Genomic DNA, 11,791 nt, shown 5'->3' on the forward strand with positions numbered 1-11,791 from the left:
ATTTTAAAAATCCCAGATACATTTAACACAAGGGACAAGGGTAAATGACAGCTCTAACAAAGACTGAGCCAATTCTGCAATGGAAGGCAGCTAAGTAGCTGTGCCAATGAAGCATGGACACCCCGGGAGCAGAAGCCTTTAGCAACGTAGTGATACTGTGCTGCTGGTTCAAGACCTCCAGATACAACCAAACCAGTTCCATTCCAGAAGCTGCAGAAAACAGCAGCTACAGGGCTGAGTGTGGAAAGCTGGTCTGAGAGCCCTCAAGTCTGGAAGAGCACCAACGTCTCAAATCCTGTTCACAAACAGCTGGTACTCACGTGATGAAGTCCAGAAAACTTGCTAGGGGCTCATACGCATGGTTCCTCATGTGACGGAACTCCACCACCATCTTCTCCTTCAGCTTGTCGTCTATGACGGAGACAGTGAGCGGGGAGGCTTCATTGGCCAGGAAGTTCCCATAGTCTGTGCTCTGGAGGTGCAGTTTCAAGTCTGAAAAAGAAAGAATAATTCCACTCTACAGGGTTTGTGGTTTTTTTGAGCACACCTAAGACAGCTGTTGCTCAGCACATCTCCAGGCATTCTCTTCTCTGAAAGATCACCTACACGAAACCCATGTGTTAAGTCATACGCTTATATTTGTGCTCAGTTTTATCATGGGCAATCCAAATGCAGTAAAAGATCAGTGTTTCACCATACCAGCCTTGCCCCATCTTAAAGAGGGAACTGCGATACTATCTGTGTAACTGAGCACACACCTATTCCAGCTGTCCACTGTGCTCGATCAAGGTGGAAGGTTACTGATTTTCTAGGAAATATTGGCTAGAAATCTAGGGGAAAAAAAAAAAAGGAACAACTTAAGCACTTCCTCTAGCCAAAAGGGCTTTGGCTGCAGGTTCCTCTGAAGCAATCATGACCAAGAACCTACCTGCACGCACAAGCAAGTTTCCTCAGATACTAGTGATGTGGAAGCATCAGAAAAGCTTTCAAAGCCCAGACGACACAAACAGCAACCTTGCAATTATAAAGCAGCTGGGTATTACATCATCAAGTCAGTCCAACTAATTGCACTGGTAAAGAGAAGTCAGGTGTTAAGAGGTAGAGAGGGGCTGGTGAAGAGAAAGGCCATTTAAATCTGTCTCGTATAGTAGGCAACTCCTGCCCAGGATGGAGGAACATGCTCAGCAGCCTTCCCTTTCTCCAGTTTCAAGTAGAAGAAACCTTTGTTTCCTGTTACCCTTGCTGCAGGTCAGATGCCCAACCAAGCAGCAGTCCTGGCCAACAAGCAACCACAACACGCTGAGCTCTGTCAAGATAAAAGCCCTATTTCAGCCAAAAAGCATTTAAACGTCTCTATGGAAAAACTGAATCCAGAACTGAGGAACATCATATAATCCTACTCCTCAAAGCTCTACTAGCTGCAGTGGTACATAACGTTCATCTCCCTTCAGCTTCACCTCAGAGGGCCAGTGAGGCAAGCATCCTCCTACGGATTCAAGACCTTTATGGGGAAAGGAGAGTAGCTGGAAGAGTTTAGTCAAACCAGATGTGAACACACCGTCCAGAGAAAACAAAACAAAATAAAGACATTTCTCCCTGGCTCCTCTGAAGCAGGAGCACTGAGGCTGCCTTTCCCTTCCACTGAACCGTACGAGTCCTCAGCTTTATGGCATGAGCATCCACAGCACCGAGGTCAGAGCAAGGACTCAGCCTAGCCTGAGGAGTTTGATCTTTTGACATCACACCCAGCTACAGGCACAAGCTGGAGAGCATCCTCTGCCTCGGGCTCCAAACTGAGCTTGTACTGCACAGCGTGATACTGTCCTCAGCCCGAGGGGTGGAAAGGTTAAACGGCTTTCAAGCTGACCTTAACTCTTCTGGGCCTAGCAAAGATGGGTTTGACCCAGCACTTTTCAGTTACGAAGACATTACCACTGCTAAGCCTCAGAGAAAATAGTTGGTGGTTATAGAGGGAAGAAATAAAAAAGGCCAGGGGCTTAAATAGCACTCAGTTGCTCTCATGTTTCTCAGTGGTTTACAGGAGAGTTTGGTGGTACTCTTAGTTTCACTAAGGAATCCCAGATGCAGCAGAGAGCTACTTGCCCAACAAGACACATCATGGCTGAAGCAAAGCAGAAACTTAACCTAGATCTCTGCTCCCCAGACTATGCTGCAGCAAAACAGCTGTGTTTTATTCCACCAAAACATTATCAACTTACACTCATACTTTCGAGGTAGGAAAACATGGTCCAGATAACTCAAGACAGTGGAGTTTTCAACATGACCCTTGTCAAAGTCAAACACTGGATCATGCCAAAACTCAGAATGCCCCTCACCTCCATTCAGCCTGAGCAGGATTGTTACTGATGGTAGTGACCTCCTAAACCCTGCAAAAAGCCCAGCTCCCAGGCAGCACCCTGCATGCAGAGTTCTCGCCCATCTGTTTTGGGATTGCTTCATTTTGGAAAGCTAAGATATAGTTACAGAGGGGATATCGACCGGAATTATGTCCTAATAAGTTTCAGTCCCTCTTCCGAAACCTCTTGGATGATGAGCTTTGGAGTCTGAGCGGAAATTAAGTGCCACTGTCAGATCAGGGCTTTACTAGTTTGTTTTTAGCAGAGGCTGGAGAAAGCATGGAGCAAAATTCAGCAGTTGCTCAATGAATGGGAGAGAAAAGCTCCTGGTAAGAAAACTGCACCCATAAAATCAGACTGCAAGGGAAGGCACAAGGGACTGCAGTAGCTGCATTCATGTACCTCCTGCTTTCAGTTCTCTGTAACTGTGCAGAGCTCTCATGAAAAGTAATCCAGCCCAAAAAAGCATGTGATGTTGTTTTGCAGCTATACAGGACCTTGGAGAGGAAGCAGCTATTGCACAGCCTACCACGTCTTACTTCAGCAGGAAAGCTTCCACAGCTCTCAGTTTGTTTCCTCAACTCCAACTCTGCTACAGCAAATCCATCGGTTCCTTTCGGTGTCACCACGACCTGCAACTCCGCTCTTACTTCTGAGGCTGCAAGAAGCCACCTTGCTATCGGGTCAGTCACAGAATCACAGAATCAATGAGGTTGGAAGAGCCCTCTGGGATCATCGACTCCAACCATTGCCCTGACACCACCATGTCAACTAGACCATGGCACTAAGGGCCATGTCCAGTCTTTTCTTAAACCCCTCCAGAGATGGTGACTCCACCACCTCCCTGGGCAGCCCCTTCCAATGGCTAATGACCCTTGCTGAGAAGAAATGCTTCCTACTGTCCAACCTGAACCTCCCCTGGCGAAGCTTGAGGCTGTGTCCTCTTGTCCTAGCGCTGGTTGCCTGGGAGAAGAGGCCGACTCCCACTCCACCACAACCTCCCTTCAGGTAGTTGTAGACTGCACTAAGGTCACCTCTGAGCCTCCTCCAGGCTGAACACCCCCAGCTCCCTCAGCCATTCCTCATAGGTCAGACCCTCCAGACCCTTCACCAGCTTGGTCGCCGATGCTGGAGACCCAGTGACACAAGAAGTAGACTTTGCTGCACCATCCACTTCCAGGAGGTCGGAGCAGCATCGCACATAACCCAGAGCCACACAAGCTGCATGCTGTGCCTTGCAGCCTCTCCCTCAACAGCTCTGAGCAAGCTGCCATGAGCTGCTTGGCCAGAGCATTTTGTCCTGCTCGACGAGGGGGTTGCCCCCCCAACTCCACAGCACAAGAGCCAGCACAACATTATGTTGCAACTGGAATAAGGTCCATGTTTATATAACACTTGGAATTAATTTTTACAGGGAAGGCCAGTCACAAACTGCAGGAATGAAACTCTTCTGAATCTCTTCACATCCAAGCAGACAGAACAGAACATATTTTCCAAAAATTGGACCGGATTTATAAACCCTGACTCAACGCATCCCACTGCGTACCAGTGCCTTACATGAGCCTGTTCTTCTCCAGCCACCGGGCCGCTCACTAAGCCTCAGCCAAGGAGGTTTGGGAGTTTTTAATAGGACTATCAACATGTCAGGCTTCTCAGTTAAGAGCAGACTAATCCCGTGGTTTCACAAATCGCCTGCTAGAAGAGCTGTCCCAGTAGCACGGTGACTAATAAGTGGACCCACTGCTGAGCAAGCCCCAAGCTCTCCAAAACCTCAAGTTCCTATTTCCTAACGCAAGTTCAGACCGAGCCGGAGTTGGCCTCTGGCAGCAACAGCAGCACCTCGGCAGGGGCGGCTGCCAGAGATCCCACACGCTGCCTCCACAAGACGCCGGCTGCAAGCCTTCTGCTGTGCCTCTTCCCCAGCTGCCTGCTGAAGAGCAGGGAGACCTGCACCTAGAGCCCAGCCGCTCCCGCTGAGCTCCTCCAGACGCTGACTAACAGCGGCACAGGGCCTCAACCCAGCCATTGCTTTTGAGAGGTACGCTTGCCTCTTTCGGCGTTTTTCCAAGCGGTTCACGCACTTGAAGAAACAGACTGAGCCAGCATTTGGCACTGGAGCACTTGAATGACCACAATGCTTTTGTTCTCCCTCCTCCCCTGCAAAAGCTGGTAAATTATAGCCAGGTCACAGTTCCCAGAAAGCTGCCTCGTGCAAGAACACGACAGCCTGTCAGAACAGCCGCCTTTTTCTGCTGAGTATTCAAGTAGGGCAGCGCTCGAGATTACCATGACATGTCCTTACAGCCACCTCCATTCAGCTCTTGGATCAGGCCCTCCGGGTTTGATGCAGCTGGCTGTACGCATGCGAGGCATAAACACAACCGAAGCTTAATTCAACACTCCGCTGTGCCAGCTCCACACCTCGACATTTCAGACAACATGTTCTTGAGGGACTTCAGATCCACAGTAATGCTACTGTCCTCTCCTGCAAGTTCGCTTTGTCATAACAAGGAATCAAGCCGTGACTCAGCCTTTCACACATCTGTCAGGGATGAAAGCCTGCCCTGTAAGCCCTACTCAGGGTGACCCATGACCCCACCAGCTCATACTTCCACTCCTTCCCTCTTCAGCATCCTCTCATAACTTGACTCAGAGCTCTACAATGCAGTTAAGGGCTCAAGCACTTCCAGGCAAGGACTCATTTGTCTTCTCGCGCACAGGCACGGAATTGGCTTTCACAACTTCCGAGCTAAACTGATGTTTCACACAATTATCTGCTGTAACTCCGACATCTCGCTCCAAAGCACCCGGGGCCATCACTGCATACGTAAAAATTAAAATATCATTTGCCATCTCCAAGGCCTGAGGCAGTAAAGCAGCAGCTGAGTCACTACACAGGAGTCTGCAGATCAGCTACACGGGGCTGTCTCCCTTCAGAAGACTGCAGTCATTACCATTTGGCTTGTTGCTGCCTGTTTGGTCTGTTTATAGCCACCGCAGACACGCTGGAAGCTGGTTCTCTGAAATCTCACCCAAGCAGCATCCAGAGACCCTTCATTCCCCCCAGAATTTAAGACCCTTTCTGTAGCTGCACACCACCACCAGTGACATGCCACCTTTGCTGTCAGGCAACAAATTCCTCGGGGCCACAGCTGGACACAGAGAAGTGTCTTTTCTGGCTCTTTGCCCCCATCAGTGTCTCACCTCTAGCTCTTCACCAACCTGAGATGTCCTCAGCACCAAACAGCAGCCGTGTTTCTAGCCCAGCTCTTCCTGGGGTTGAACTCAACCCCCTCAGGGCTTCAAACCCAGCAGGGCCAGGTCTTGTTTCCTTCAACCAGGTCACCCTCTCCTGATCCTTCCAAAAGGTGAGGTAACCCCTCCTAGGCTGCCTGCACCCCCAGTAAGCTTCATCCCTACCTACCCTTTTTCTCCCCTTCTAAAAGCAGACTGCACTAAGTCACGGCTGTCATCTCAGAGGTACAGGACACCAACAGGAGATGGGCCCAGCACCTAGTGCAGCAGTTTAAGGGAGAGGCAACAAATCCTTCAGAAGCAGAGACAAAGAGGGCAGAAAGCAGTCTCACACTGAAGGAACCGAATGCAGAGGAAAAACAAGAAGAATAAAGCACAGACAGGCTGCCGAGCAGTGCTACTTGCCAGGAAACCCAGACACCATCATCTTCTGATGAGGGGTAGGACCCAAACAAGGGCTGAAGCTGCACCAGTGCTGAGAAGCTGACCTCAGCTGCTGCTTGAAGTTTAGCTAGGAGAAGCTATGAAGGAGGTCTCTGCCCACTAAAGGAGGCCAGAACAAACAGCAAAGAGCCTCTGCTGAACCCTGCAGGAAGCCAGAGACCACAGTGTTTGTTTGCCACCATAATTTAGCAGGCGGTGGAAGTGCCATCTTTCTTCCAATAAATAATGTTTTCCTTGAGCTTATTTTAACGGGACAGCTGATTAATCAGCCACAGCGAGTGGTTACACTGGAGGATGCAGGACAAAGCACCAAAGTTAGCAGGACAGCCTTTCGGCTCCTGCTCTGCTGCTGCACGAGCAGCCAGCATTCACGAGACAGGAATGGTCTGTATCCTCCTCGGGTCTCACCATTCCCATACGCTCTGCCTCATTTGGCAGATGAAAGCTCCTGGGGACAGGGTCAATCCTTCTGCACAGTATCAGCAAGCAAGGGTCAGCTTTTCACAAAGGGTTCCTAGATGTCAGGAGACAGAGAGCACCAATGTATTTTATCAGCTCGCCTCTGCACGGAGAAAGGGGGAAGAGGAGAGTGGGAGAGAAGCGGGTGTCTTTACACTGAAGAGGCAGGCAGGACAGCAAGCCTTTAGCAATCCACTCCTGAGCTGACTGAAAGCAGCATTTCCCTTCTGAGCAGCACAGGCTATGCAGAGCAACCCTGGAAGTACGCTTTAAGACTCAAAAACAACCAACCAACCTGTCCAGTTATGGTTTATTCCACACCATCCAACCCTGTATCAAGAGTTTAGTGCTCACTATGTATTGCTACAGATTAATTTGACACAAAACAAGGCTCCAGCGTGTGTGAGGGTACCGTTCACGCAGACCACCATGTCCTCCAGCTGGTGTGGAGCCAGCCAGTCTAAGACAAGTGTGACCTACTTGCTTCAAGCTCTCTGATTTCACTGTTGATTCGCATGCGTCCTAGAAATGGAGGTCTGTGGACCAAGCTGAGGAGATGAGAGAGAACTACAGTCTTGGAAATCCTTTCTTTCTAAAAGCATCACATGTATTTGCTTCTCCTAGCCACCCTTCACCTCCCAAATACATCTGTGGGGCTCAGATGGCTACTCTATGCTTCCCCAAGCTGATGTGACATGGCACCACTACCTTGGGGTTATGAGGACTGAAAAAACAAGTTTTCACAGGACAAGTCCACAGCAGACTGATAAACTGCAGGCTGAGATGCACAAATAAAACATGACAGACCCCTGTGGGGCCATGAGACTAGGTCCACACACAGCTTAAGCCAAAACCAGGACAGATCCCATCCCTCCACGTGCACACCACTGTTTTCATAAGGCGTACAGGTCCCCAGCTGAGCTGGTTTCATGGACAGAAGCACTAGCACCCACAGAGAGGTGGTGGTGGAAACAGGCAGCCTCTGCAAAGCCTCTCCCAACAGAGGCCCACACTAACAAGCTTGAGCCAACTACCTGCCACTGCTCAGCTGCCCATTTCACAGCCTCATTACCCAGCTGGAAGGCGACACGTCCTGCTGCTGGATTTCACCATACCAGTCACCTTTCTCACATTGGCAGGTCAGAAAGAAATCTGCTTCCTACACCGTTGCTGTGGAAGTAAGAGGAACATTAGCAACAGGAGGCTTGTGAACACTGACTTGAAGGTAAAGAAATTCCCGTTTCTAAAGAAGATGCTTTTGTGCACTTCCCAGACTCCATATACTTTCTGCAGGACGGAGCACTAGAGACCAACAATAAAGCCTGCCCATAACCTACACTGCAGCCCCAGACTGAACTCTGCTTCCTAAAGGCAGCACCGCTGTCACAGAATCATAGTCCAACTGCATCAACAGCTTTTTTATTCTCCAGAGATTCTACCAGATCTCTAACAGGCTACCACAGCTTTTAGGAGCTGGAGAGAAGCTCACCATCCTTTTGACAGTAGAAATCTGGGTGACTCATAAGTTTGGTTATCCAAGACAGATTCCACCCAAGAACAGATGCACGCTCACAGCACTGAAGCAGAGGAAAGCAGCTCCCAGTCCTTCACTGACACCTTGTGTCAGAAGCAGGAACTGGCTACAACAGAGAAGGCCAAGCAGCTTCCAAGCGACATCCAGCACAGATGTACAGCACACAAGGACCTCTGGCTGAGAAACAACCAAAGCATCAGGACTTCTGGAGCTGAAAGAAGGGATTAAACATATTATTGCTGAGGGTTTAAAGAGAAAACAAGCCAAACCAGCTCTCACACCCTCCCCTCAATCCTGGTCATGTTTTCCTGCCCCTTCTTAAAGCCAGCTCAGAAGCCTGCCTGATCACAGCGAGTCTACTTGGAGCGAGAGCTCAGCTGGCTTACTTTGTGATCAGACAAGCAGAGACAACAGCAGATCACGCAGAAAAGCACGATCTCCTCCTTCCAGCAGCACTAAGCTGTCAGCTCAAGTCCTGAAGCAGAGAAGTCAATTCCTTTGTGCTTCCAGACCGAATCAAGCACAAGTTGGCCACACAAGAGGGAGCAGCATTTCAGACCTGGAAGCACAACGTTCTCCAAGCGATGTCAGTACCAGTGGCCAGCCAAATACCCGATTCCCAAGGCCTTGGTCCTTCAGGATTTCCCCACAGTCAAGGTGATCATTTGCTCCAGGACTGCAGAGCCAGATTCACAAGCAAGAGGCAGCAGCGAAGACAAAACAAACAGCAGAGAAGAACGTATGAGTATTTTATCCCTAAGTACTTATTTTGGCTGCTAATATGCTAGCCACTGCCTGGATTTAGTGCAGACAAGCATCTGGGAGAGAAAGAATGCGCATTAAAAGTCTGTGGATCACAGAAAATAGGTACTGAAATGGGAAAATTAAAACTAAAGGGACAGAGCAAAGAAATTGTCTGACCACAGACCTACATAAATGATCAAGAGCAACGTTCCTTTGAAGCAAAATCCCTCTGCAAGAGCACACTAAACAGGGGCAGAGAAAGCCAAGCGGAGGAGGAACAAGACTGGCAGTGAACTGGGAACAGCCTTCAAGCTCTGAATGAAGCTTGACAAGGAGCACAGCAGCAGCAGCAGCCACCAGAGAGCTGTCAGGGACAGGACAGTACCGATACCATGGGGGAACTCCAAACTGACTCATTCCAAATGCAGAAAACACGGCCCCAAGGGAGAGCTAAGTTTACGCAACTTGGTTCAGAAGGCAAGGAAGGGAGGAAAAAAGGGAAGCTACAAGCACAGAAAGACTCCAAAGAGGAAGTTATCTGCAGGGAAGGTGATAAAGTGATAGTTTAGGGCATGCTGAGACTTCTGACTAGCAGGAGAGCAGGAATACCTCCCACTGCCCTCTTTCACACCCTGGGCTCCATAGCAAGAACGACAGAGACTGCTGCAAGCAGAGCTGCAAAAAAGTCTGGCTGAAAAGAGGCTTCTGTCCTCAGTAAAAACACCCTGGGTATTTTTAAGGCAGAGACCGAGGCACATCACAGCACTCTGTTCCCATTCTGTTGTTTAACATTTGCCTGAGCAGCTCCAGGTAACTTGCACCCAGGTTCAGCTGGCCAAGGATCCCGCTGGATAGTCAATATTAATTTCAATCGCTCAGCAACGATCATCAAGATAAAGCTGATGCTTAACTAGTATTTTTAGAAGAAAGAACAATTCAATAATTACAGGCCCATCGACCAAAACAACCGACATCTCTGGACACTGATGTTTCCAGCCTATTTCAATAGCGACCTGGTTTTGGTCTTTGTGATTTGTGATCCAGGTTCTGGACACCGATGAGTGAAAACTTTTAAGTAGGTGACTGATAGAGATGAACAGTTTAGTCCTGACTAATTAAGACGATGAGCTGACCACAGGTAACAAGTATCACAGAGCAAAACCTTCACAGCTCTACAGGTTTGCACACACTGATTTAGAAAAAAGATGATGGCTGGAAGTCAGAATCAGCCTCAAAATAGAACTCAAGATTACAGGTGAAGGGTAATTCACTGGTGAATTTAGATCTGCACCGGAATTTTTCCACTAGGAATCCTTGAATAACAGCAGGTACTTTCCTAGATGACCCAATCTCCTCAAAAACTGATCGTGGGTATCAGGGATTAAGTTAGATTACCCCAATAATCTTACTTCTGGTGTTAAAAAGGTTTCCTGTGCTGCCTGCCATTTAGGAAGTCTAAATCACAAAACACGACTCGCCAGCAAAGCCTGACAAACCTGCCAGGCTCCCACCAACCGCAGGACACGCACCACAGCTATATGGCCACCTCAAGAAAGCACTGGGAACTCATAGAATGGTTTGGGTTGGAAGGGACCTTAAAGCCCATCCAGTCCCAACCCCCTGCCACGGGCAGGGACACTTTCCACCAGACCAGGTTGCTCCAAGCCCCATCCAACCTGCCCTTGAACACTGCCAGGGAGGGGGCAGCCACAGCTTCTCTGGGCAACCTGGGCCAGGCTCTCACCACCCTCACAGCAAAGAATTTCTTCCTCACATCTCATCTCAATCTCCCCTCTTTCAGTTTAAAACTGTTCCCCCTCGTCCTGTCACTCCATGCCCTTGTCAAAAGCCCCTCTCCAGCTTTCCTGTAGCCCCTTCAGGCACTGAACAGCGCTCACGCTCCCTGACCCGGCTGCAGCAGCTGTTGCAATCACACGGCCGGGAAACTGAGTCAGCTGAGGGAGCAGCGCGGGGGGAGGGCTGTCTGCTCAGCCAAGGGGTGAAGAGGGGACAGCGCCTCAAAAACGCTTCTGTCGGCTCTTTTTGTCAGCCCCTCTCCGACCCTCCACCCTCCCACCGCCCGAGCTCTCTCCTCAGCCCGCCGGCCGGGCCTTCCCCCCAGGACGGACGCTGCCCCCCACCCGCCTCGCAGCCCCCACCGCCACTCACCCTCCAAGCTCTCGCACTGCACCAGGTTCACGTAGTCACCTTGCCGCAGCACCCCGGCTTTAAACCCGCGCACCAGCCCTTCCAGGTAGCCGTTATCCACGTTAAAATAGAGCTCGGGGAACGACGACATGGCGGCGGGCGCCGAGACGGGGCGGGAGGGGGGGAACGACTCCCGCTGTCACGTGACCCGCCCCGGCCGCTCACGTGACGCTGCGCGGCGGCGTGGCCACGCCCACCCTTCCCAGCGGGCACCGCGAGGGCGGGAAGCGCCTGAGGGAGGCGGAGGGTGGGAGCGGGATGGCGGCGAGCGGCAGCGGCGGGGGCGGCGGTCCCGGGGTCCCTCAGGGGGAGCAGCGGCCACCATAGAGGCCTCCCTGGGCAGCCTGTGCCCGGGCTCTGGCACCCTCCAAGTCAAGAAGTTTTCCCTCATATTCAGATGGAACTTCCCATGTTTCAGTTTGTGCCCGTTGCCCCTTGTTCTGTCGCTGGGCACCACTGAGAAGAGTCTGGCCCCATCCCCTTGACGCCCGCCCCTAAGGTATCTGTGAGCATTGATCAGATCCCCCCTCAGTCTGCTCTTCTCCAGCTGAACAGCCCCAACCCCCTCAGCCTCTCGTAGCAGAGATGCTCCAGCCCTCTGGCCATCTCCGTACCCTCCGCTGGACTCTCTCCAGTAGCTCCTTGTCTGTCTTGAACTGGGGGGCTCAGACCTGCACACTGTTACTCCAGCTGTGGCCTCACCAGGGCAGTGTAGAGGGGCAGGAGAACCTCCCTTGACCTGCTGCCCACACTCTTCCTCACGCACCCCAGGACATCATTGGCCTTCCTG

At 50.8% G+C, this 11,791-nt stretch overlaps 1 protein-coding gene across 1 annotated transcript in view; it reads right to left on the reverse strand.

Moving 5' to 3' along the window:
• Positions 1-11,117, reverse strand: part of ATP6V0D1 (ATPase H+ transporting V0 subunit d1) — a 35,811-nt gene extending 24,694 nt beyond the window's left edge. Inside the window, exons 1-2 of the mRNA XM_068411180.1 lie at positions 10,963-11,117; positions 321-492 (exon numbers count right to left, since the gene is read on the reverse strand). Coding sequence (XP_068267281.1) covers positions 321-492; positions 10,963-11,092 — 302 coding nt within the window. The 5' untranslated portion in view covers positions 11,093-11,117. The remainder of the gene's footprint in view (positions 1-320; positions 493-10,962) is intronic.
• Between the last annotated feature and the right edge of the window lie 674 nt (positions 11,118-11,791).

Source organism: Nyctibius grandis, chromosome 12 (genome assembly GCF_013368605.1).
Source record: "Nyctibius grandis isolate bNycGra1 chromosome 12, bNycGra1.pri, whole genome shotgun sequence".
Lineage (NCBI taxonomy): Eukaryota > Metazoa > Chordata > Aves > Nyctibiiformes > Nyctibiidae > Nyctibius > Nyctibius grandis.